The sequence below is a fragment of the Sorghum bicolor genome, chromosome 4, assembly GCF_000003195.3.
Source record: "Sorghum bicolor cultivar BTx623 chromosome 4, Sorghum_bicolor_NCBIv3, whole genome shotgun sequence".
Taxonomy (NCBI): Eukaryota; Viridiplantae; Streptophyta; class Magnoliopsida; order Poales; family Poaceae; genus Sorghum; species Sorghum bicolor.
The window spans coordinates 34,465,565-34,467,362 of NC_012873.2; the positions used below are offsets into that span (position 1 = coordinate 34,465,565).

The 1,798-nt window shown below is 46.6% G+C and overlaps 1 protein-coding gene across 1 annotated transcript; it reads right to left on the reverse strand.

Annotated features, from left to right (window-relative positions):
• On the reverse strand, positions 930-1,463 carry LOC110434666 (the record flags this gene model as incomplete). Its single annotated transcript, XM_021459243.1, has 1 exon — positions 930-1,463. A coding segment is annotated over one exon (534 nt), but the record flags the coding sequence as incomplete, so codon positions are not given.

Below are 1,798 nucleotides of genomic sequence, written 5' to 3' on the forward strand. Positions count from 1 at the left end.
TAGTGTAGCGAACGCTGCTGATCTCGCCGCTCCGGTTGGTCTTGACTCCAACGACCCTCTCATTGGGTCTAGGTGGAAGGATCCTTGTGCCGATTGGTACCTTGATAGTGGTCTTCGTCTTGGATGATGGTCCTTTGAGGAGTAGGGGTTGTGGTGGTGCGGTGAGAACTGGTTGAGCATGGTAGGATTGGGCGGAGCTGCGTTGGCGTAATGGCATGGCTTCTAGTTGTCGCTCTGTGTTGGCCGGTACGAGAGCACGGGCATCGGGGTCTTCCACTGGCTCCATGTTGAGGTTGAAGGGGACGACTTCCCAATCATCGTGGTACTTCTCGGCCATTGGAGTAGCAAGGAACTAATAAAATTTTAATTGAAGTAGAGCTAATTAAGCTCTAATTGAAGGAGAGAAAGCTTGGTGGCTTGGTGTATGAAAACTGAGGTCAGGGGTCTGTTTATATAGGGGTCAAAAGGATGCCTCTATGGGTTGTTCGGGTTGCTCCCGACGATGTGCGTGCGAAACTTTCCATCCGAGGGATTATTCGGATCACCCTAAGTGCATTTTCCATATTAGAGAAAGTCGGGACCGAGGGGGAGCAGGGGCTGGGCGCCCGCCCACTTGACCTAGGCGCCCGCCCACTTGACCTGGGCGCCCGCCCTCTCTCTAGCCCCTCTGTGGGCCCACTTCTCCGAGCGTGTTTCTAGATGTGAAATTATTTAGAAAAATATATATATATGCCCCAAAACCATCAGACCAAAAGTGTCGGGCTCTAATTCTCCATGGGAAGGTAAAAATGGACTACGTCTATTTCTTCAAATTCCTCATTGGGCTCTAAAAATAATTTAAGACGTTGACCATTTACCTTGAATAACGTACCTTCGCTGTTTTGAAGTGTGATAGCTCCGTGGGATGATGAATTGATTACCTTGAATGGTCCTTTCCATTTGCTCCGGAGTTTTCCATGCCCGAAAAGCTTCACCCTAGAATTAAAAAGTAATACCTTATCTCCGGGTGTGAACTCCTTCTTCTTGATTCTCTTGTCATGCCACCTCTTGACTCTTTCTTTGTAGATCTTTGAATTGTGATATGCCTTCTCTCGCCATTCTTCCAATTCTGATAGTTGCATTCTTCTATAATCTCCAGCAACATCTAGGTCCATATTCCATCTCTTTATGGCCCAGTGTGCTTTGAACTCTAGTTCAATAGGTAGATGGCAAGTCTTCCCGTACACCAATTGGTATGGAGACATTCCAATTGGGGTCTTGTATGCTGTCCGGTATGCCCAGAGTGCATCGGGTAACTTGTCTTTCCACGCCGTTCCCATTTCATTTACTGTCTTCTGAAGAATATTCTTGATTTGTTTGTTGGAAGTCTCTGCTTGGCCACTTGTCTGAGGATGATAGGGGGTAGCGACGTTGTGACGGATTCCATGTCTTGATAGATATTGCTTGAAGCGTTTGTCGATGAAGTGTGCTCCTCCATCACTTATCACTACTCTGGGGACTCCAAATCTTGGAAATATAATTTCTTCAAACATCCTCTTTGAACTGACGTTGTCGGCATGCTTGCAAGGTAATGCTTCTACTCACTTGGAGACATAGTCAACTGCCACCAAGATGTACTCACACTTCTTTGATGGAGGAAATGGACCCATGTAGTCTATTCCCCAGACATCAAAGAGCTCAATCTGAAGGTTGTTGGTGAGTGGCATTGCATCCCTTGTATTTATGTTTCCGTGCCTTTGACATGGTCCACATCTCCTGATATATTGCTTCGTGTCTTCATACATTGTAGGCCAGTAGA